General features: G+C 47.4%; 1 protein-coding gene across 22 annotated transcripts in view; it reads left to right on the top strand.

The window, feature by feature from the left end:
• LOC129394237 (nuclear pore complex-interacting protein family member B8-like) overlaps positions 1–18804 on the top strand; it is a 43715-nt gene extending 24911 nt beyond the window's left edge. For 14 of the 22 annotated variants that reach the window (XM_063598493.1, XM_055099955.2, XM_063598499.1 and 11 more), the window contains 6 exons: positions 7591–7773; positions 11379–11478; positions 11642–11786; positions 15859–15919; positions 16029–16064; positions 17422–18804. In XM_063598493.1, the coding sequence (XP_063454563.1) occupies positions 7591–7773; positions 11379–11478; positions 11642–11786; positions 15859–15919; positions 16029–16064; positions 17422–18660 (1764 nt within the window). In that variant the 3' untranslated portion in view covers positions 18661–18804. Of the gene's footprint in view, positions 1–3358; positions 4086–7590; positions 7774–11378; positions 11479–11641; positions 11787–15858; positions 15920–16028; positions 16065–17421 lie in introns of those variants that run through there. The other 8 variants (XM_063598508.1, XM_063598509.1, XM_063598504.1 and 5 more) reach the window with 2 other exon arrangements.
• Positions 18805–22264: the final 3460 nt, after the last annotated feature.

Genomic DNA, 22264 nt, shown 5'->3' with positions numbered 1-22264 from the left:
CAAGTGGCCCAGGAGAGAACCTGAAATACTCGGTGGACTCCATTAAGGCCGTCATATGGTGTCAGCCTGCATGGGAGACTGTGGAGGGGCAGAGGAGGAGAGTGGGGAACTGACGGGAAATGACAGGAGGACTAAGTCACCGCAGATTTGCTTTATCCTCAGCCAGGTGGAGTTTGTCCCAGAGCTGCACAAAATCATCACCAGCATGATGAAACGGAGTAGACTTCAGAAAAAGCAGTTTGGTCAGATGTAATCAGCAGTGAACTCAGAATCAACTGAGTGACATTGAGTCAGTAAATCTCTGACTGCCTCAGTTACCCCATATGATAGTTTTGAGGATGGGAACATTGAGAGAGTTGATTTGGAAGGATATCAAGAGTAAAAATTCCAACATTTTAGTTCCTTTAAGTTAAATCCAGGCACTCTTTTTCCTGCAAGTCTCCTGTTCCTTTCAGATTGCACAGGTGAGAGTGCTCAGATTAGGGCTGGAGGTTGTAAACTATTGCTCCCACACTGACAGTGCCCCCGTGTCGTGCATGTATTCTGTGCATTTTCCTGTGCTAAACACTCTCCCAAAACATCGTGGGGCCTGATTCTTCCTCTTTGTTCCAATGGCCCTGGGTGACTCAAGTGCCCATTCAATGACCAGGACACAGAGGTCTTAGAGAGATGCTCCATGAGGCCCCAGGTGCGAGCCTGTACCCTGCCGGAGCATGAGGCAAGGGACAGGGCATCGTCTGTGGGGATAGTGGGGGTAGTGGTCAGCCAGGCTTGGTGACTCTACTTGCTCACCAGATGATCCTACACCTGCCACCTCCGATGGATCCACTGCGTCTGTGCCTGCCTGTACTGCCGATGCTCCAGTGGATAACTCAGCATCCCAGCCTAGGCCCAATGCCACTGAAGATGGACCTGCCCCCTGGAGACCCAGGAGTCCTACCACTCAGCTGTCCCCAGGAGTGCCCAGACCCTCATTGTTATCCAGGACCTAGGAGCCCTACCCCTGGCCTTCCCTCATCAGCTGTAAATGATGATTTACTGCTGTTACCATCATCACTGCCTTCAGTGACCAAGGGCCTTCCAAGGTGCCAGCTCTGGAACGAAGGATGCCCTTGGGAGGTGATGACACTCAGGTACACGGGTGCTCAACAGATTGCTTCCTCCTATCCTCAGACGGTCTTTGCATGCTTGCAGCCATTGGCACTCCCATTGTATGGAAGGAAACCAGCCCAGGGTCACACAGCTGGTCAGCAGCAACATAGCTGGTCTCAAATCTAAGGTGCCTGGCCATGCCTCCATGAGGGACCGCCTGCAAGGGAGGTTGCCAGGAGCCTTTCCTGGGCTGCACGAATAACCTCCATTGTTCGAGACCCCAAACTCTGCTCACATCTTCCTTTCCCTGTCTCTGCTTGGGCTATGATCACGGTGACTCTAGCAGCCCTTCATGGACATTATACTACTCTCTGCCATTCACTTTTGCTCTAATCTGACTTCAACCCCCACTTACTTGGTCTCTCCTTTTACAACCAACACAACCGAAATCTAGGGCTTCTTTTTTTTTTTTTTTTTTTTTTTTTTGAGACAGAATGTCATTCCATTCTGTCACCCAGGCTGGAGTGCAATGGTACGATCTCGGCTCACTGCAACCTCCGCCTCCCGGGTCCAAGGGATTGTCCTGCCTCAGCCTCCTGAGTAGCTGGGATTACAGGCGTGTGCCACCATGCCTGGTTAATTTTTGTATTTTTAGTAGAGACGGGGTTTCACCATGTTGGTCAGGCTGGTCTCGAACTCCTAACCTCGTGATCCGCCTGCCTCAGCCTCCCAAAGTGCTGGGATTACAGGCGTGAGCCACCATGCCCAGCCAAATCTAGGGCCGGAACATGGCTGCAGCATATAAAAAGAATTGAATTCCATACTTTCGTTAACCCTGTTTTTTGTTTGTTTGTAGTTGTTGCTGTTTTTGAGACAGAGTCTCGCTCTGTCGCCTAGGCTGGGGTGGAGTGGTGCAATCTCGGCTCACTGCAGACTCTGCCTCCCGGGTTCAAACTATTCTCCTGCCTCAGCCTCCCAAGTAGGTGGGACTACAGGCGCCCACCACCACACCCGGCTAATTTTTGTATTTTATTAGAGACAGGGTTTCACCATATTGGCCAGGCTGGTCTGGAACTCCTGACCTTGTGATCCGCCCACCTCGGCCTCCCAAAGTGCTGGGATTACAGGCGTGAGCCACCACACCCAGCCCCTGTTTTGTTTTTGTTTTGCTTGCTTCTTAGGGTTGTTTTTCTATTTATGGTAAAGGCATTGGCTTTCCATTTGTAGCATCAATAGAATATTTCCTGTTTACAATAACCTTATGTCATAGTAAATGGTAAAGGGATTTAAAGCAGTGGTTTTCAGCTGCCAGAGGCCTGAGAGAGTTTGGGCACACTCTGTGTGATCGGGCAGAAGGCCTGTGGGAAGTTTAGCAGAGGACAGGACCAGGAAAGGTGATGGACAGTGGGGGGTCTGTCCTGGTCACCAGGCCCCTGGGTCCTGCCCACCTGCTTGGAGCTCCCCACCCATCACACATGATGCTGCCAAGCCCTCTGGGTATTGTGGGCAAATACCTTAGGAGAGAAGTTGATGAACTTTGTTTCTTGAAATGCACAGATTCCTTGGACATCCCTGAGAGGTCAATCATGAAAGTCAACTTGGTTTTCTCCCCCTCATTTGGGTTCAGAATTTAAAGTCCACACACACGGGCAGTAAGATGATATAGATAAGGACATCATCACTCGGTTTCGGATGTTAAAATGTCTAGGTGGGTTAGGAGTGATTTGAGATCACACAACCTTGTGCCACAAAGAGGAATTCCCAGGCCAGAAGGAGACATTTTATTGCCATGTTATGATCTTATCATTGAGTTGAAAGGCGATCTTGTTTCATTTTGGATTCTTTCTTATGTTTATGTCTTATAAGGGCACTTTGAATTTCCAAGCAAATAATAATTTTGAATTAGCTTTTAATCATTGAGTTCTAGCACAGTTATATGATCAGAAACATGCTGTGTGATTTGATTGCTCTCAAGTATATTGAGATTTGCTGGAACAAAATAAGTCAGGTTAATTTTTGTAAATGTACCATGCATGCTTAAAATGAATGTATCTACATTTGTTCCTGAGATACAGGTTGATGGACGGATGGCTACATGGATGTGATGGAGATGGTTTACTATCGGGACCTTCCGCATCCTGCTGATGTTTTGTTGCTTAGGATATGAATGGCTGAGCGGAGGCTGTAAAACCTGGCACTCTGCTTGGGTATGAGGTTCTTCCTGCCATCCTGCCATCATTTGTTTTTTATGTTTTGTCACCAAAAGTGACCTTGAGGAACCCTGGGAGCTCAGGAAGGAAGGAGCGCCCAGAAGCAGGGACAGGGAGCTGGTTGGGGAGGACCAGAAATCAGGTTTGTGAAGGTTCCAGAGAGGACCTGTCCTTGCGAGGAGTGTGGGAGACTGAGATGGGGGAGGGGTCATTGGAATGATGCGGGCGCTACTTGGCATTGTCCATTGTGAGGCACCACCGGGGTCATCAGGGATTGGTGGAGAGGGAGTATAAAGCCCCAGGGTTGCCAAGGGAGGGCCCAGACCGAAGAAGGTTTGGTGGATAGCAGAACCTTTTTGTCTCCCTCTAATTGCTCCTAAGCCTCACGCTCCCTTGCCCCGCGTGTCCTGTTGCTTCCCTGATCTTCTCCGTGACCTGTAGCTAAACCTTCCACCAGCGCTTGAGAACTTAATTTGATCCGGATCCTTTCCCAGACCCCTTTCTTCTCCTCCTCCTCCTCCACCTCCTCCAGGTGCCCAACAGCCCCCTTCTCCTTTCCCTTCCCTTACTTCCCTCCTTCCCCTCCCCTTCCCCTCCCCCTCCCCTCCCCCTCCCCAACTCAGATCCGGCCCGGTCCCCTACCCTTCCCTGCCCCCTGCCCTAAGCCACCTCCACCTCTGTCCTGGCCGCCTCAGGGCGCCCTGAAAGGACCAGGACATGCGGCTGCGGTGGTGGCTCCTCTTTTGGCTCCTGCTGGGATTTATCAGCCATCATCCCACCCCTGTGAGTAGACGCTGGACCCGTGGGGTTTCTTCCTTTTTACTGGGCTGTGTCACGCGGCATGAAATTACACAGCTCAGGCCTGTAATCCCAGCACTTTAGGGGGCCGAGGTGGGCAGATCACTCGAGTCCAGGAGTTGAAGAGTAGCCAGGGCATCATAGCGAAACCCCATCTCTACAAAAAATTCGAAAAAAGATTAGTTGGGCCTGGTGGTGCCTACCTGTTATTCCAGTTACTGGAGAGGCTGAGGTGGGAGGATCGCTTGGGCCCAGGAGCTGGACGTTGCAGTGAGCCGAGATGGCCCCGCTGCACTCTTGTCTCTAACAAACAAAATGGACCAAAACAAAGTGAAATGTCATTTGATTTGTGTCATCTGGTTTGATGACTTTTTTTTTTTTTTTTAGACAGAGTCTCACTCTGTCGCCCAGGCTGGAGTGCAGTGGCAAGATCTCGGCTCACTGCAACCTCCGCTTCCGGGGTTCAAGCAATTGTCCTGCCTCAGCCTCCTGAGTAGCTCAGATTACAACGCCTGGCTAATTTTTGTATTTTTAGTAGACCACCACGCCTGGATAATTTTTGTATTTTTAGTAGAGATGGGGTTTCACCATGTTCGCCAGGATGGTCTCCATCTCTTGACCTCGTGATCTGCCTGCCTCGGCCTCCCAGTGCTGGGATTACAGGCGTGAGCCACCGCGCCTGGCCAAAATATATAACCTTAAGTGTAAGTTTACTAACTTTGGAAAGTACATACACCAGCATAAACCAACCCCCTTTCAAGATCTACATTGTTTTATTTATTTATTTATTTATTTATTTGAGACAGTTTCTCCCTTGTTGCCCAGGCTGGAGTGCAATGGGGCAATATCAGCTCACCGCAACCTCTGCTTCCCAGGTTCGAGCGATTCTCCTGCCTCAGCCTCCCGAGTGGCTGGGATTACAGACATGTGCCACCACTCCCAGCTAATTTTGTATTTTTAGTAGAGATAGGGTTTCTCCACGTTGGTCAGGCTGGTTTTGAACTCCCGACCTCAGGTGATCCGCCCGCCTCGGCCTCCCAAAGCGTTGGGATTACAGGCGTGAACCACCGTGCCCAGCCAAGATCTACACTATTATGTCACCCCAGAAAGTGAACTCTCACTCTTCCCAGCCAGTCTCTTTCTTATCATAGGTTAGCTTGCTTATTCTGGAATTTCGCGTATACAGATGCATGCCATGCCATAGGTACTCTTTTGTGTCTGCTTTGTTCTGCTCAACACCATGTTTCTGAAATCATTACCATTGTTGTATGGTTCTCTAACTCCATCATTTCCATTTCAGACTCAGCATATGCTCAGTTCAACCTGATGAAGGGCTATCTCTGTTTAATTCACCATCTTGAAAGAAACATTTAAAATTCAGATGTTTTCAAGAATATATAGTTAAATCCTGAGGAATCGATGTAGAAATGTTATCACAAGCTGTCTGAACTTACTCAGAGGAAGTCTTCGTCTTCACTCACATAAGAGTCTAATGGAATTAATATCAACAATCTTAGAGAAATCCCACACTATTCATGCCATTTTCATGATCTCCGCCTTGGTAATTTTTTTTTTTTTTTTTTTGAGACAGAGTCTCGCTCTGTCACCCAGGCTGAAGTGCAGTGGTGCGATCTCGGCTCACTGCAACCTCTGCCTCCCGGGTTCAAGTGATTCTTCTGCCTCAGCCTCCCAAGTAGCTGGAACTATAGGCGCGTGCCACCATGCCCTGTTAATTTTTTGTAATTTTAGTAGAGATGGGTTTCACCGTGTTAGCTAGGATGGTCTCAATCTCCTGATCTCGTGGTCCACCCACCTCGGCTTCCCAAAGTGCTGGGATTGCAGGCGTGAGCCACCACGCCCGGCCCAGCTTGTTAATTTTTAAGCACTAAAATTTGATACTTATTTGTGAATGAAGTAATCTCTTCATTGTTTTTTTTTTTTTTTTTTTTTTACTTATGCTGAGCTTTACATGACAAAGATTCATATAATCCAAGAGAGAAGTATTATTTAGAGGGATTCTTTTACCATGTGATATATAATAAATGCATCCAATGTTATACATCAATTTAAAAAACAAGTAAATAACTTTAAAGATAACTACTGGCCAGGTGCTGTGGCTCACACCTGTATTCCCAGCACTTTGGGAGGCCGAGGCAGGTGGATCATGAGGTCAGGAGTTGGAGACCAGCCTGGCCAAGATGGTGAAACCCTGTTTCTACTAAAAATACAAAAATTAGCCAAGTGCGGTGGCAGGCGCCTGTAATCCCAATTACTCAGTAGCTGAGGCAGGAGAATCGCTTGAACCCGGGAGGCGGAGGTTGCAGTGAGCTGAGATCATGCCACTGCAATCTAGCCTGGGTGACAGAGCAAGACTTTGTCTCCAAACAAAAAGAAAAGATAATTACTTTATACTTAGCTTGTCTTAGCCATGAGTGACGGGCTGCATGTGGCCCAGGACGGTTTTGAATGCAGTTCAACACAAATTTGTAAACTTTCTTAAAACATTAGGAGATTTTGGCCAGGTACAGTGGCTCATGCCTGTAATCCCAGCACTTTGGGAGGCTGAGGCGGGCAGATTACCTGAGGTCAGGAGTTCGAGACCACCCTGGCCAACATGGCAAAACCCCATCTCCACAAAAAATACAAAAATTTGCTGAGTGCATTGTCAGGCACCTGTACTCCCAGCTACTCAGGAGGCTGAGGCAGGAGAATCACTTGAACCTGAGAGGCAGAGGTTGCAGTGAGCCGAGAGCACGCCACTGCAGTCCAGCCTGGGTGACAGAGTGAGACCCCATCTCAAAAACAAAACACCAAACAAAAGCAAAAACAAAAAAAAATGGCTGGGCACGGTGGCTCACACCTGTAATCCCAGCACTTTGGGAGGCCGAGGCAGGCAGATCGCCTATCAGGAGTTCAAGGCCAGACTGGCCAACATGGTGAAACCTCATCTCTACTAAAAATACAAAAATTAGTCGGGCATGGTGGCAGAGACCTGTAATCTCAGCTACTCGGGAGGCTGAGGGAGGAGAATGGCTTGAGCCCAGGAGCTGGAGGTTGCAGTGAGCCGAGATTGCACCACTGCACTCCAGCCTGGGCGACTGAGTGGAGCGGAACTCTGTCTCCAAAAAAAAAAAAAGAGTTTTTTTTTTTAGATCATCAGCTATTGTTAGTGGTAGTGTATGTTATGTGTGGCTCAAGACAACTTTGCTTCTTTTAATATAGGCAGGGAAGTCAAAAGATTGGATATCCCTGCTTTATACCAAGAAAGACAGCACCCCACATTTGCAATGCCTAAAAACACTACCAGCCATCTGAAAAACATGAGACTTCTAACTTCTGTTCTTTTTTGTAGCAGTGGAATCCCACGGTGATACATGAGGGATGTGGTTACCTTTTGGAGGAGGTTGACGGTTTCTAAGGATGATTCTTTCTGAGTGAAATATTGTCGGTGTCATTGACCTTTTCATTATTTCAACTATTATTATTCCAGGTTATCAATACTCTGGCTGTCTATCGTCATCGTGAGACTGACTTTTGTGGAGGAGTTCGAGACCACCCTGGCCAACATGGCAAAACCCCATCTCCACAAAAATTGGATAATTTGATAATTATCATTATTGAGTTTCTGAGACCTTACACATTTACCATTCTCTTCTGCACAAATTACCTTTGTGTGAGTATACTAACTTTCTGTAGAGGTATACTTGTAATCACAAATAAGAATAAATTATATAAAACAATTCACATTTCTGGACTTCATTATGAATATGTGGTTTTTACCCCAAAAATCAGGGAAATGATTTATTAGCATAAGAATTATGAAAATGTCTGCCATTTACATTATGAAAATTAAATAGGTTGGTGTTTGTTTAATAGAATGTCAACAGAGCTTTTGGTCAAAAATAAGTTTTTTTAACCTTTGTGCTATTTATCACAAATGGAGTATGAGGTTTCATCACTTAAATAGGAAATTCTTTCTAAACTCTTCTGCTTTATAGTTCTATCGTATGGGTGGAAGGAAAGCTTGCAATCTCCTCTCTGAAGATTCACTGCAGAAATGAGCTGACAACAGACAGCTTAACAGGAAAAGAAAAACATAGAACAGGCATAAACATGGGAACCAGCTGAAAAATGAGACTGCTAGAAGGGCCGGATGGTTGATGCTTAAAGAGCACCCTCTTCTGAGGGGAGAGGGAGATAGATGGAGATGTAGGCCATTTAGAGGGGCAGCAAATGATTTTTAGGGGAAATGAAAGAGCCCAAGGAACAAACAATTGGCCTGAGACAAAGTTCCTCTGAGGTCATAGGGACGAGGTGACAAACTGCCGGAAGGTGAAGGGCAGAACTGCACTGCGTCTCATGATGCAGAGAAAGCCCCAGAGAATCTCTTAGAACTGCCCTCCAAGAGAATCAATGAAAAGTGTGTCTGGGCAGGGTAATTTTGAATGACATCATTCAAAGTGCATGTTCCCACTTGCAACTGGAGAGAGATCAGTATGTCAAAAGTCTGTACTTGGTAAGAATTTGGCTGCTAAGTTGTGCCATAATTTGTCTTTTGAGCCTTTTTTCCTTTGGGTAAGTTGAGCTCTACATTTTGTCTTGCCATTCATGACAGTAAAAATGTGGTTGTCTGGGGGCTGAACCTCCTTCTGAACAATGATCCAAGATAAAAGTACTAATACCACAATGCTTTTTTATATTCAAGGGAAGAGGAAGTATGTTTCAGTTTCACCACCTAGATAATTACACGTCATTTGGCACTGCCTTTCAAGATATGTAGAAAACAGAAAATATATGAGTTATGAAGATATCTAGGCACATTTAACATTCTCTATGCCACTTAGTCCTGAACAGAGAATTTTCGGTATAAATTGGAGGAAGCTTTTTTTTTTTTTTTTTCTTTTCTTTTCTTTTCTCACCCCCGAGACGAGTCTCCCTCTGTTGCCCAGGCTGGAGTATAATGGTGTGATCTCGGCTCACTGCAACCTCCACCTCCTGGCTTCAAGCGATTCCCCTGCCTCAGCCTCTCAAGTAGCTGGAATTACAGGTGCCCACCACCATGCCCAGCTAATTTTTGTATTTTTAGTAGAGTCGGGATTTTACCATGTTGGCCAGGCTAGTCTCAAAACCCGACCTCAAATGATCCACCCGCCTCAGCCTCCCAAAGTGCTGGGATTACAAGCGTGAGCCACCACGTGAGCCAGGGGAAGTTTTTAAATTTACCACTTTTTAACAGTTCCATTTAGGAAAGTTCAGTTGAGCTGTTGGACTTGGACAACTTCGCACCTCTCATCTTTGTCCTTGTCATCTAGTCATCTATACCATTACCTCCTAAGCAGGGACATCATGGGTGCCATGAAGCATTCATGCGTGATGGCATTTCTTTGCTTGTCATTTCTTCATGTGTTTGACATTTCTCCTAGCTCCAAACTGGGCCAGCTACCTTTCCTATGAAATCTAGCAGTAGCTGTGGGATTGACGTGGTTGCTCTTTTCATCTTTTTAGATTACCCATTGCTTCTCTCGAAATCCTAGTACATGATTTTTTTTTTTATCCTATGTGCAGAAATCAGGAAAAAACAAATTCTACCAAGAATTTGAAAGATATTTCAGGCCAGGTGTGGTGGCTCATGCCTGTAATCCCAGCACTTCGGGAGGCTGAGGCAGGTGGATCACTTGAGGTCAGGAGTTCAAGACCAGACGGGCCAACATGGTGAAACCCCATCTCTACTGAAAAGACAAAAATTAGCCAGGCATGGTAGCAGGCACCTATAATCCCAGCTACTTGGGAGGCCGAGGCACAAGAATCGCTTGAATCTGGGAGGTGGAGGTTGCCGTGAGCCAAGGTAGCGCCACTGCACTTCAGCATGGTTGAGAGTGACACTCCATCTCAAGAAAAAAGTCATTTCAATGACTACCTCAGGAGATTCATAGGTATCTGACCCACATCTGAGATGGGATTTGCATTGCATTTTCGCTATGATGAGAACAAATATTTAATATCTTAGAAGATTAAAAGCATACTGTGATAATATGGAAATCTTGGTGGGAATTCAGTCATTAGTGAGAATGTTTTGCGTTAAGTTCAAACCAGCCTCAATGAAGCTGATGTGAGGGAAGGGAAAGTGAACTCTGAGTAGAGCAGGGACAGAAGGAAGATGCTCCAGTGCAGATCAGGAAGGAGCAGGGGGTGAAATGTTACAAATTCTAGAACTCAGAGAGCTGAAGGTAATTACTTCCTTTTCAAGTTGTGAAACATGTTAACCTGTGGTAAAATACTTAGAAGATGATAATTACCATCTAACCGTGTTGAAGTGTACAGTTCCGTTGTGTGAAGTATATTCATGTCATTTTTTTTTTTTTTTTTTTTTTTTTTTGAGATGGAGTCTCACTCTGTCACCAGGCTGGAGTGCAGTGGTGGGATCTTGGCTCACTGCAACATCTGCCTCCTGAGTTCAAGCAGTTCTCTTGCCTCAGCCTCCCGAGTAGCTGGGACTACAGGCGTGCATCACCATGCTCAGCTAATTTTTGTATTTTTAGTAGAGACGGGGTTTCACCATGTTGCCCAGGATGGTCTCCATCTCTTGACCTTGTGATTCACCCGCCTCAGCCTCCCAAAGTGCTGGGATTACAGGTGTGAGCTACCGCACCTGGCCTATTTTTTTTTTTGAGACAGCGTTTCAATTTTGTTGCCCAGGTTGGAGTGCAATGGCACAATCTCAGCTCACCACAACCTTTTCCTGCTGGGTTCAAGTGATTCTCCTGCCTCAGCCTCCCGACTAGCTGGGATTACAGGCATGCACCACCATGCCTGGCTAATTTTGTATTTTTAGCAGAGACAGCGTTTCTCCATGTTGGTGAGGCTGGTCTCAAACTCCCGACCTCAGGTGATCCGCCTGCCTCGGCCTCCCAAAGTGCTGGGATTACAGGAGTGAGCCACCGTGCCAGCCTCATGTCATTCTTTGTGTGTGTGTGTGACAGAGTCTCATTCTGTCGCTCAGGCTGGAGTGCAGTGGTGTGATCTCGGCTCACTGCAACCTCCGCCTCCCAGCTTCAAACGGTTCTCTGCCTCAGCCTCCCGAGTAGCTCGGATTACAGGCGCCCGCTGCCATGCCCGGCTAATTTTTGTATTTTTAGTAGAGACGGGGTTTCACCATCTTGGCCAGGCTGGTCTTGAACTCCTGACCCCGTGATCCACCTGCCTCGGCCTCCCAAAGTACTGGGATTATACGCATGAGCCACCGTGCCCAGCCGTCATTCTTATATTATTATTTCCTAGTTGTCTTTCCTGAAGACTATCTTCCAGTCTGAAAATGGACATGATGGATCCACAGATGTACAACAGAGAGCCTGGAGGTCCAACCGACGTAGACAGGAAGGTATGGCTCTGTTGGAGTCCCCATAGTGTGGAAATGAGTTTGCCCTGGAAAGGGAAAGAACAGCTTCTTGCCCTCAGGTTTCTCACCTTCTCCTGTCCTCACTCTCAGCAAGGGCTGAGGTCCATTTGTATGCACACAAAGAAAAGAGTTTCTTCCTTTCCAGGAAAAAAAATTGGCCGGAAAGACGTCATTACTCTACGGAGATATGTGATAAGAAAAGTTAGAGCTAAAATCCATAAGACGAAGGTGACAACGAAAATCAACCATCATGACAAAATCAATGGAAAGAGGAAGACCGCCAAAAAAGAGTAAGATGTGCCTTGACACAAATACTGTTGTATGAACCATGTGCCAATCAAAGTAGACAACTGTAAAGTCCTTGAGAATATTTTCTACAATATTTGTGGCAAATTCAGTGGGTTCAAAATTGAGTTTGTCCTTTCTGCTTCATTAGTTTAAGCTGTATAATTCCTTTCCCTTCCTACATTCTTGTTTGTCATCTTTTCGGGGGAAGAGGAGTTGCTAGTACTGGCATTGGTTTTCCTTTCTCTTTTTTTTTTTTTTTTTTTTTTGTGAGATGGAGCTTTGCTGTTGTTGCCCAGGCTGTAGTGCAATGGCACAATCTCAGCTCACTGCCTTTTGGGTTCAAGCGATTCTCCTGCCTCAGCCTCCCAAGTAGCTGGGATTACAGGTGCCCACCACCACGCCCAGCTAATTTTTGTATTTTTCCTAGAGATGGGGTTTCACCATGTTGTCCAGGCTGGTCTCGAACTTCTGACCTCAGGTAATCCACCCGCCTCAGCCTCCCAAAGTGCTGGGATTAGAGGCGTGAGCCACCACAGCCAGCCTTTTTTTTTTTTTTTTAATTTTGAGATAGAGTCTCGCTCTGTCGCCCAGGCTGGAGTGCTATGGTGCAATCTTGGCTCACTGCAACCTCTGCCTCCCAGTTTGAAGCAATTCTGCCTCAGCTTCCCGAGTAGCTTGGATTACAGGTGTGTGCCACCACATTTGGCCAAATTTTTTTTTTTTTTTTTTTTTGAGACAGAGTCTCACTCTGTCACCCAGGCTAGAGTGCAGTGGCATGATCTTGGCTCGCTGCAACCTCCACCTCCCAGGTTCAAGCGATTCTTATCCCTCAGCCTCTTGAGTAGCTGGGACTACAGGCATATGCCACCATGCCCGGATAATTTTTGTATTTTTAGTAGAGGCGGGGTTTCACCATATTGTCCAAGCTGGTCTAGAACTCCTGACATCATGATCCGCACACCTCGGCCTCCCAATGTGCTGGGATTACAGGCATGAGCCACCGTGCCCAGCCCAATTTTTGTAATTTTAGTAGAGACAGGGGTTCACCATGTTGGCCAGGCTAGTCTTGAACTCCTGACCTCAGGTGATCTGCCTACCTCAGCCTCCCAGTGTGAGCCACCACACCCAGCCTGGATTGTTGAATTCAATGCTTGGGTCACCTCCAGATTCGTTTTCACAGTCTTTCATGTTTTGGTCATATTACATTGTATTTTGCTGCCATATGACTGATCTTTTTTTGTTAAATGTGAGATACTTGTTAAAAAATATTTAGCAATGAATTGAGGCCTAGTAGCATGTTATCTTGCTGCAGAAGAGATGGGAGTCGACTTATGGGGGATGGTCAGGGGTCTTCCATACAGGCTGCAATTGAGGTCGTCGGTGCAGGCTCAGTCCCTACAAAGGCCAGGGTATTTCCTGTCCACCTCTGTTCTGATGCATGACTCTTCTGGGTCTCAACCAGAGCCAGTGGACTTCAGTATGGGTCGCTTTCATTGGCAGACCCTCAATCCACTTGTTTTCCATCTAATCCCACGCATGTGTGCAAAAGCTGCTGTGCTTCTTTGCATCTCAGTAGTTCCTTCTGGAATTCAGCAATGAAACTCAGGGAAATGGGTTCCAAATGCGAGGCTGACTTTCGTCCTGGGTTTCCTTCTTCTCCATCTTCACCTCATGTCTGTTTACTGCCATGTTAGCAATTTGATGTATTCAATCATGGGTTTTATATTCTGTTTGGTGTCCCCCATTGTTCTCATCGGAGATCAGAAGCTTCAGATGCACTTATGTCAACTCAAGAGTAGAATGCTTCCTTAGCTTCCCTCCAGAGTCAGGTTTTGTGTTTCTAGTTCCCAAGTGCACAGCAGGAGTAGTGATGTCCTCACTGGCTTCTCATTTGCATTAAACTGTGAGCTTCTGTAGCGTGGGGACAGGACCCTGCTCCCATTGCATTCTCAGCACCTCACCACACACTCCTTGTTGGAGGCCACTCCAGACAGCATGTGCTGAAGGATGCCCTGTGGTCAGAAACAAGTTCATTAACTTTCTCTTTGAAGTGTTTTCGTCCCTGTTTCCTAGCGTTCTGGGAATTTTACACATCCTTCCTATAAAACCAAGTATCAGGTGAGATCCTTAGGATCAGGACCATGAATCAAGTGGTGTGAGGGCAACACAGCAAACTTACCCTTTTTAGGCTGTTTCCTTTTTCTGCCCTCAATCTCTGTGAACTGAACCTTGTTAAAGTCAGTCAACACCAGGGTGGATGGTTTGCAGTTGTCACCTATTTTCAGGACATAACACCCTGACTTAGGAGCCATTCCGATCATTTGTAATTCAATAGATGCGCCCAGCATTCAGATTGCCTTTTCTGTCAACCAGGATCTTTAAAGTCGATGACAAGAGTTCCAGTCCTGAATCATGGCAAAGTGCAGTAGTGAACTGCGGGGTTAATGACACCATATTCTGGAAGGATCTCTCTATGGCTGATGGTCTCAGTTCCGGCATCAACCTCTGACTGAGAATCAGGTCTCACACAGGAGGAGTCAGATGAGGAGCAATCCTCTGCTTCCGATGGAGTTAGTTGTGATGAATTGGTGAGGTCTGGTTTTTCACACTGAACTAAAATGAGCTTTCGCTGTGTCAAGCACAAGACTGACCCCAGAAACACACATAGTGCACCTCATAGAAGCTTTTAATAGTCTTTATATTTACTAAAGAATAGGACTAACTATGGAACTATGAAGATGAGCTGGAAATGACAGGTGACTTGCCAGCAGGCCAGAGTGTGACTTTTTTTTGTCCCTCAATGGGAGGTGTCAATTCTCCCTTCGGTTGTGAGAATCAGTTGGTTCATTTGTGGAAAGGTTGCAGGGGGGATCTTTGAATCACAGCCTTCAGATGCCAGAAGGGCAGAGGGAATCCCACATGGGCTGGTGGATCATGTGTGTGCATTTCTCTCCCTTCTAATCTGAGGAAACTAAGCATGAAAGAATGTGAGCATGCAGAAAAGGAGAGGCAGGTATCAGAGGCAGAGGAAAATGGGAAATTGGATATGAAAGAAATACACACCTACAAGTGAGTTCAGAAACTGGACCCCACCCTCCTGGGAAACGCCCATTGGAGTGTTGTTTTTAACCTTTGTACAATGTTTAGACCCAGTAAATGCATAAATAGGAACAAATGGTCAGAAGACATATCATGAGAGAGAGAGAGTTCACAAAACAGAAAACAAAGTACCTTAATATTTACCAGTGACCAAAAGATGTGAAGTAGCAAAACGTCTCCTGACCCCATTGCCAGCTAGACTGTGTGGAAACTCGGTTCATACCAGCCATTCTAGGGGTGGGGTGAGTTGTTGTCATCCTTAGGAAAGTGTGTTGTTGTAGGATCAACCACATCCTTCAAAAGGACTATGCCTGTTTATAAGCCCAGCTGTTTCTGCCCTGTGAAACACGGTAAGGATATTAATACAAAGAGAATACAGCTTTATGATAAAAGATGCTCAATGAAGGATGAATTAGGGATATACTGAGAATGGGTAAGGAAACTATCATCTCAGAAGTCAGCAGGCAGTAAGCAAGAGGAGGAATCAATATAGCAACAGTTTGGATCAGACTGTACAGTTTTTTTGTTTTTTTGTTTTTCTGAGATGGAGTCTCGCTGTGTCACCCAGGCTGGAGTGCAATAACGTGATCTTGGCTCACTGCAACCTCTGCCTCCCAGGTTCAAGTGATTCACCTGCCTCAGCCTCCCGAGTAGCTGGGATTACAGGTGCCTGCCACCACGCCTGGCTAATTTTTTGTATTTTTAGTAGAGAAGGGGTTTCACCATATTAGCCACAATGGTCTCAATCTCCTGACCTCGTGATCCATCCGCCTCGCCCTCCCAGAGTGCTGGGATTACAGGCGTCAGCCACCGTGACCAGCTCAGACTGTACTCTTATAGCCATCTGAAATACGTTTTCTAGGTATAGATAGATTGTGTAAGGGTACAGTTGTGAGGATAACAGAAATATGGCAGATTATTTAAAATCATCCTGAAAGTGGTGCTTTATCTGATGAAAGTGATTGTAATCCATAGGAAAATGTTTCAACGTGCGCAAGAGTTGCGGCGGCGGGCAGAGGACTACCACAAATGCAAAGTAAGGAGCTTCCTCCCCGCAGTTGCAGGATAGTTCAGTGCTGATGCAGATGATGCCACGGCCCTTAGACTCTCTCAACATTCAATTTCTCATGTGTTGGCTTTTTCAGATCCCCCCTTCTGCAAGAAAGCCTCTTTGCAACTGGGTAAGTTTGCTTGTTTTCCTTGCTTTTGGGCATAGTCTGCCAGGTCAGGACCTGGATACATTTTTCTCCCTACAGCTCTGTGCTCAAGCCCTGCAGAGGGAGATGGCAGAGAGAAAGGCTGCCTACAAGCATCACAGTCCCATCCCTGTTGGTAACCGTGTTGTGCAAAAACACTTTCATCCCCACCCAGTGGGGCCCCTGATCTAATATTCTAAGTGTCAGAGGTCCCGTATTTGTAATAGCAAATGGGCCCTGACTGTAAATTAGTGAAGAGTGAATGTAACTTATTACCCACAGGGACAATTCCAAATGAAGGCCTTAAATGATGCTCAGCTAAGCTGGTTCTTGTGTGGCCTCTGTACCTTCAAAATCTGCTGAGTCCTATTACACGTGATGGGACTTGTACACTTGAAGTGAAACACAGTTTTAAAACTTGCTTTGTTTAGAATTCCCACCTCATTTTTCCATGGACAAAAGTATTCTTCATGTTTTAGTGCACTTACAATTTGGTATTACCTGGGAGTGAAAAGAAATATTATAGCCATGCCTAACTGACTTCTTGAGATAAGATTGTTCTGTCAGAAAACCCTCTCCCAGTTCCCCTGCAGCTCTTCAGGAATCCACATCTCTCCAGAGCTCTTTGTTCTCATGGGTGGCACCTCCAGAGTGAAGAAGATCCTTTGTCAAGAAGGGAAACAGAGGGGAAATGAGAGGGTCCTGCAGGCAGAGCTGGAATCAACTTCCACTCTGCCTCTTGCAAGCTGTGTGACCCTGGGCACAATTTCTCCTTCCTCTGGAAACCTCTGTTTTCTTAGATTTGGAGCAGGGTGGTCACACTGACCTTGCAGAGTTCTGAGAATCAGAGACAGAACATAAAAGGCCTGGAAAACATTCTCCAAAAAGAAGCTGCAACATGTGTGGACAATGGGCTTTTCATGCCTCTCTTACTGTCTCTTACTGTCTGTTGACCTGGTGCAAGAAACATGCTCTGGTGATGGCTGTGAGGGAGGAATGAGGATAGACATAGACACTCCTGTGTCTCAAACATGCTTCTTTATTACTCTGTTATGACTCTGTCTTCCCTGGGGCAGGACCCCAGCCTGCCTACATTTGCAGACAGACACAGTGGCATGTGGAGACAACAGTGTGTCCCAATGACTTTTCTTTACCCCCCAGCTGTCGGCAATACTCAGTGGAAGGGTGATATTATGACACTGATACTGCTATTTTGAAACCTGGAGGATGGAAAGGTGCAAAAATCTATCACCAGCAACAGAAGGTGCAGACTGTGTTGGTGGCGGTAATTTCATCCATCAAATGGATATGTGTGAAAGCATTCCCTCCTTTGTCCCTACAGGTCAGAATGGCGGCAGCGGAGCATCGTCACTCTTCAGGATTGCCCCACTGGCCCTACCTCACAGCTGAAACTTTAAAAATCAGGATGGGCCGCCAGCCACCTCCTCCAACTCAACAACGTTCTATAACGGATAACTCCCTGAGCCTCAAGACACCTCCCGAATGTCTCCTTCGTCCCCTTCCACCCTCAGTGGATGATAATATCAAGATGCCTCCCGAGTGTCTCCTCACTCCTCTTCCACCCTCAGCTCCACCCTCAGCGGATGATAATATCAACAGGCCTGCCGAGTGTCTGCTCTATCCCCCTCCACCCTCAGCGGATGATAATCTCAAGACACCTCCCGACTGCCTGATTACTCCCCTTCCACCCTCACCTCCACCCTCAGCTCCACCCTCACCTCCACCCTCAGCTCCACCCTCACCTCCACCCTCAGCTCCACCCTCACCTCCACCCTCAGCTCCACCCTCACCTCCACCCTCACCTCCACCCTCAGTGGATTATAATCTCAACAGGCCTGCCGAGTGTCTGCTCTATCCCCCTCTACCCTCAGCGGATGATAATCTCAAAACACCTCCCGAATGCCTGATTACTCCCCTTCCACCCTCACCTCCACCCTCACCTCCACCCTCACCTCCACCCTCACCTCCACCCTCAGCTCCACCCTCAGCTCCACCCTCACCTCCACCCTCAGCTCCACCCTCACCTCCACCCTCAGCTCCACCCTCACCTCCACCCTCAGCTCCACCCTCAGCTCCACCCTCACCTCCATCCTCACCTCCACCCTCAGCTCCACCCTCACCTCCACCCTCACCTCCACCCTCAGCTCCACCCTCAGCGGATGATAATCGCAAGACACCTCCCTTAGCTACTCAGGAGGCTGAGGCAGAAAAACCACCCAAACCCAGGAGGCCGAGGGCCGATGACGTGGACCCATCATCGCCCGAACCCAAGAGGCGGAGGGCCGATCACGTGGACCCATCATCATCCACACCCAAGAGGCGGAGGGCCGATGACGTGGACCCATCATCACGCAAACCCAAGAGGCGGAGGGCCGATGACGTGGACCCATCATCATCCACACCCAAGAGGCGGAGGGCCGATGACTTGGACCCATCATCACGCAAACCCAAGAGGCGGAGGGCCGATGACGTGGACCCATCATCATCCACACCCAAGAGGCGGAGGGCCGATGACGTGGAACCGTCATCACGCAAACCCAAGAGGCGGAGGTTGAGTTAGCTGAGAACAGGCCATTGCACTCAAGCCTGAGCAATAAAAATAAAATTGAGTAGAACAAAATAAAAAAATCAAAAAACAAAACAAAGCCCACACTCCAAAAACAAACTAACAAAGAATAAATAAATAATATAAAAATAAAATAAATACTGCAGTCCTTATGTTATTGCTTTGTTTCGATATCTGGTATGATTGCCTGAGGGACCTGAGGTTTTTAATCATGGGGGTTTTTTTAATCTTTAGAAGTGGTTGGTTATGTAAAATATTATTATTATTATTTTTTGAGACTGGATTTTGCTGTGTCACCCAGGCTGGAGTGCAGTGGCTTGATCACAGCTCACTGCAGCCTCAACCTCCTGGGCTTCAAGCAATCCTCCTGCCTCAGCCTCCCAAGTAGCTGGGATCACAGATGTGTGCCACCACGCCTGGCCAATGTTAAAAAATCCTTTAACTTTTTTGTAGAGATGCACTCCTGGACTCAAGCAATCCTCCTACTTGTCCCGACCACCAGGCCCTTTCTGATAAACATTTACACTGTTTATTATCTGATGCCATTTCTATCTTCTTCCTTGTCGTCCAGACATCAAATAATTAGGTTTCTTCGGGGTTTTCTTTTTCAAGTGCTCAGTGTTAAAGATCACTCACATTAGGGCCAGACACCACGGCTCATGCCTGTAATCCCAGCACTTTGGGAGGCTGAGGCGGGCAGAGCACTCGAGGTGGGGAGTTTGAGACCAGCCCAGCCAACTTGGTGAAACCCCACCTCTACTGAAAAAAATACAAAAATTAGCTGGGCGTGATGGCGCATGCCTGTAGTCCTAGCCACTTGGGAGGCTGAGGCATGAGAATCGCTTGAACCCAGGAGGCAGAGGTTGTAGTGAGCCAAGATCACATCAGCACACTCTAGCCTGGGTGACAGAGCGAGACTCTGACTCAAAAAATAAATAAAATAAATATCACTTACATTAGATATACCCAAGGGGTGGTCTATAGAGACTTGGAAGCAGTGGTTATTGCAACAGGGGCACGGAAGTCATCTGGCTATGCCAGGGTGCCCAGGGGATACTCGGGGTGTGTGGCATGGTGCTGCTGGGGACTCACCGCACAGGACGCTCTGATCGACGCACTGCCAGGAGTAGCGCTCTGTCTTGGGGCTGCAGCCGGCCTCCTCAGCTCGAGTGTAACAACAGTCGTGGCCATGGCAGCACCTGCGGATGTCACATGGGCAGGACAGCAGGTGGGTGAAGCTCTCTCCTGGCCCTCCTCTTGCCAGGACCATGGGTGACTGAAGACCCCCAGGGAGGCACAGCATCCTCTTATCTAAGTTTTTTTTTTTTTTTTTTTTTTTTTAAGAGACAGGGTCTTTCTCTGTCGCCCAGGCTGGACTGCAGAGGCACAATCATAGCTCATGGCAGACTTGAACTCCTGGGCTCAAGCGATCCTCCCACTTCAGTGTCCCAAGTAGCTGAGACTACAGGCACACGCCAGCATGCCCGGCTGGTTTTTTAATTTGTATTTCCTTTGAGACAGCGTATCTCTCTGTTGCTCAGGCTGGAGTGCAATGGCTCAATCAGCTCACTTTAGCCTTGAACTCCCGGGCTCAAGTGATACTGCCACCTCAACCTCCCAAGTATGCTACTACAGGAACACAAACTCCTTTCAAATGCTGGGATTACAGGTGGGAGCTACTGTACACCTGGCCTTATCTAAGCTGTTTCCCTGAAAATCCCCGGCTTGGGTAATGATTCCATTGGCCCCACCATGCCCTGTCCTGCCTTCCTGGCTGTGCCCAAGCTTGGTCCCTGCCTGCCTGCCTCCCTCTCTGGGTCTCGAGCTCCTGTGACACATGACTCCTCTCTCTTCTTGGAGTGATCCAAGCCCTGCCACTTCCTGACTTTGCCCACACTGTACCCTCTGCCTGGGGCAACTTCATGTCTGCCCATTGACCCTTAGGCCTCAGCCCAGGCACAAGCCCCTGCCTCTGGAGGTCATCCAGGCCTCACCAGGCTACACCCTCTCGTAAAATTGGATTCCCTCCCTTCAGGGCAGGTTTATAATGAAATCCTCCTCAGTGGCCAGGTGCGGTGACACCCATCTGTAGTCCCAGCACTTTGGGTGGCTGAGGTGGGAGGATCACTTGAGGCCAGGGGGTCGAGACCAGCCTGGGCAACATAAGAGAGACTCTTGTCTCTATAACAAATTTAAAAATTAGCTCACCAGGCCAGGCTCAGTGGCTCATGCCTGTAATCCCAACACTTTGAGAGGCCGAGGCAGGTGGATCACAAGGTCAGGAGTTCGAGAGCAGCCTGATCAACATGGCGAAACGCTGTCTCTACTGAAAATACAAAATTAGCCAGGCATGGTGGCATGCACCTCTAATCCCAGCTACTCGGGAGGCTGAGGCAGGAGAATCGCTTGAACCCAGGAGGTGGAGGTTGCGGTGAGCCAAGATCACGCCATTGCAGTCCAGCCTGAGCAACAGAGCAAGACTCTGTCTCGAGACAATAAAAACACACAAAAAATTAACTCGCCATGATGGCACATGCCTATAGTCCTAGCTACTTGGGAGGCTGAGGTGGGAGGATTCCCTTCAGCCCAGGAGTTTGAGGCTGCAGTGAGCCACTGTGATTGTGCCACTGCACTCTAACCTGGGCAAAAGCAAGACCCCAGGCTAGAGTGCATGATTTTGGGTCACTGCAACCTCCACCTCCCATGTTCACGTGATTCCCCTGCCTCAGCCTCTTGAGTACCTGGGACTACAGGCATGTGCCACCACGCCTGAGTAATTTTTGTATTTTTAGTAGAGACAGGGTTTAGTAGAGACCATGGTGAAACCCCGTCTCTATAAAACAAATCTCTACTACCCCCATCTCTACAAAAAACAGCTGGGCATGGTAGTGCACACCTGTAATTCCAGCTACTTGGGAGGCTGAGGCACGAGAATCATTTGCATCTTGGAGGCAGAGTTTGCAGTGAGCCAAGATCGTGCCACTGCAGTCCGTCCTGGGCGAAAGAGTGAGACTCCGTCTCAAAAAACAAACAAACAAACAAAAAAGACCGTGCCTATCTGTCTATCTCCCTCATAGGTCAGTTTCCACCTGAGTGTAACCACATCAAGTATCCTAGTATATTTCATATTTACAGGAAAATAAATGGGCAAATACTGTCATTTACGGAGAACCTGCCCTGTCCTGTACACTGTGACATATTTTGTGGTTTGTGACTATGTGCTCTGATCCTTACGATAGCTCTAAAATAGCTCAAAAGTTATTCCCATTTTGTACATAAGAAAATTGAAGTTCTGGAAACATAAGGCAATTGCCCAAAGTAATAGAGTAAATTACAAAGCTAGGATTTCTTTCTTTCTTCCATTAATTAATTAATTATTTGAGATAGGGTCCCTGTTGCGGGATGCAGTGGGGAGATCATAGCTCACTGCAGTCTCGACCTCCTGGGCTCAATTGATCCTCATGTCTCAGCCTCCTGAGTAGCCGGGACTACAGGTGCACACCAACACTATGGCTGATTTTTGTATTTTTCTGTAGAGATCTGCCTAGGCTAGGCAGAGATTCTGGCTAGGCTGGTCTCAAACTCCTGGGCTCAAGCA

This window comes from Pan paniscus, chromosome 18 (assembly GCF_029289425.2).
Source record: "Pan paniscus chromosome 18, NHGRI_mPanPan1-v2.0_pri, whole genome shotgun sequence".
In the NCBI taxonomy this organism is placed as follows: domain Eukaryota; kingdom Metazoa; phylum Chordata; class Mammalia; order Primates; family Hominidae; genus Pan; species Pan paniscus.
Note: the sequence above shows the minus strand (reverse complement) of the source record. Positions and strands in the feature narration are given on the sequence as shown.